This window comes from Sinohyriopsis cumingii, chromosome 15 (assembly GCF_028554795.1).
Source record: "Sinohyriopsis cumingii isolate HCF-2022 chromosome 15, ASM2855479v2, whole genome shotgun sequence".
NCBI classification, from domain to species: domain Eukaryota; kingdom Metazoa; phylum Mollusca; class Bivalvia; order Unionida; family Unionidae; genus Sinohyriopsis; species Sinohyriopsis cumingii.
The window spans coordinates 93,655,139-93,657,179 of NC_142975.1; the positions used below are offsets into that span (position 1 = coordinate 93,655,139).

The window sequence follows — 2,041 nt, forward strand, 5'->3', positions numbered from 1 at the left end:
TGACCGTACCCCAGATCTCCTCAAATACATCTGCTTTCAAATATAGATCATGATAGTTGCCAAGGGTTTTACAAGCAAAAGGCTGACGATGCATTGTCTGAGTTTACGATGTCTTTTGCAGACATACTTCAGGAGACAACCGCAAAAGGATTGCCTCTGTGGGTGGTGACGGGGTTTCAGCAGACTTGTACATCCGCGCATGTATTCGTACAGACACTCCTTTGCAGGTGAATTAACTGAATGATTTGGTATGTAATCTTTAAACAGTCATTGCTAAGGTTGCTAAATTTTGAAATAATATATGCAGTAAGTGAATCAGTGACAATAACAGCTGAATACTGGGAAGACGTTCTCAATCATTACCAACCACGTGTGTTTTTACGGCCTGCATAGCCCACGTGGGAATCTTGATATAATACTGCGATGCTATTTCAGGTAGTTGCTTCACGGTTAACTGAGGCGCCTCTGGAGAAACTCAGAAAATTACAAGTATGTCAGTTTGTCTCATTCTCTTTGGCATTTGTATTCCACGCTCTCGCCCTAGTTGCTTTAGTTGATGTTGTCGTTTATTGCTACAATCATAAATTCGGCGAGTCTTCGTCAGCACGCAATAATACTTGCGGACAGATGTTTCTGGTAAGGACAGATGAACATGCCGCTATTCTCAGTTACCACCTTTAAGACATAATCTAGAATCAAACCCAACACACAACGCCAGCAAAATCACAGACATGTGCGTATATATCATGTAGCTAAGTTATTCATTTATTGTAATCTGAAAAAGTGGGCAAATGGCATTCAAATAAATAGTCGCGAAGTCTGAATAATCAGTTACAAGTATATCTGCAACATTTTGTAAAATTTGTCTTAAAACAATGTCGACCCAATTAAACTCAATAATAGTTACCTGGCTAAAACCTTAAATGGTGTGTGTAAGAAAAGGCCTTTAATAGTGGTCGGCCGGTTTACCACCCGAACGTTGATATAAATCATGACATTATTTAGTGGATAGTGGATGCGTATGTGTTTGTATCTATACTCGCTTCATACTTGCTTCTTGCTAGTGCCAGAACTTGTAAAGACATCGATGGTTCTGTCACATTTCAGAAGCGTGTATATAATAACCAGTTGTTTGGTTACTGATCAACGCTGAAGTCTTCTAATCTACACAATTAACCTCTAATAGTTTCGTCTCATAATAACTATGATTGGCGGACATGAGTAGCCATGTGATGTGAGGACAACGTCATGAATTTGATGTGACACGCTTTGACCTTAATTACCAACACATGTGTATCATTTTGCATTCAATGACATATTTTCGTCTTTCAGGGGATTATTTAGCAGCTATAGTAATGGATCTTTTTATTGCAGGAACGGAGACTACATCAACCACAATCACATGGGCTTCATTCTACTTGGCAACAAGACCTGATATACAAAATCGGATCTCTGAAGAAATTAAAGACAATGTTGGGACTGAGAGACTCTCATCGATGCAGGATGAGCAGAGCCTCGTTTATACCGAGGCATTCATAATGGAAGTTTTAAGAATGTCCACCATCGTAATTTTAAACATAGCACATGCTCCAGTGACGGACGTTTGCATTCGTGGTTACAACATTCCCAAAGGCATGCGAATTGTACCAGACATCCACTCTGTTCTGTCGGATACTAGAGTTTGGGGTGATCCTGAGAACTTCAGACCGGAGAGGTTCGTCAGTGAGGAGGGAAGATTGTTGAGACAAGACAAATTCATTCCGTTCTTCACTGGTAAAGTTTGACTGAAAATTTATATTTCAAGATTCCGAACAATTTCCGTTCTTCTTCCCGAGCAATGTGTTTGAGCATGAAATCATATACATTAAATTTTCTACAAAAATGAAAGGTAATGATGTTAGAGAAAAAAATTAATCAGTTCTCTCCTTTGCAAATCAGCAAAAGATCCAACATTAACATTGTTTGATGGAAATGAATTTTATTTTAAGATAAACTTTGTATATGTATAACAATGCCGGACATTTGTTAAACGCTAGTTAGG

The 2,041-nt window shown here is 38.7% G+C and overlaps 1 protein-coding gene across 1 annotated transcript; it reads left to right on the forward strand.

Moving 5' to 3' along the window:
• Nucleotides 1-1,355: 1,355 nt before the first annotated feature.
• Nucleotides 1,356-1,784, forward strand: LOC149782330 (cytochrome P450 2U1-like). Its single transcript, XM_089935115.1, has one exon. It carries the CDS (start codon nucleotides 1,356-1,358, stop codon nucleotides 1,782-1,784), a length of 429 nt encoding a protein of 142 aa, XP_089791241.1.
• The last annotated feature ends 257 nt before the right edge of the window (nucleotides 1,785-2,041 follow it).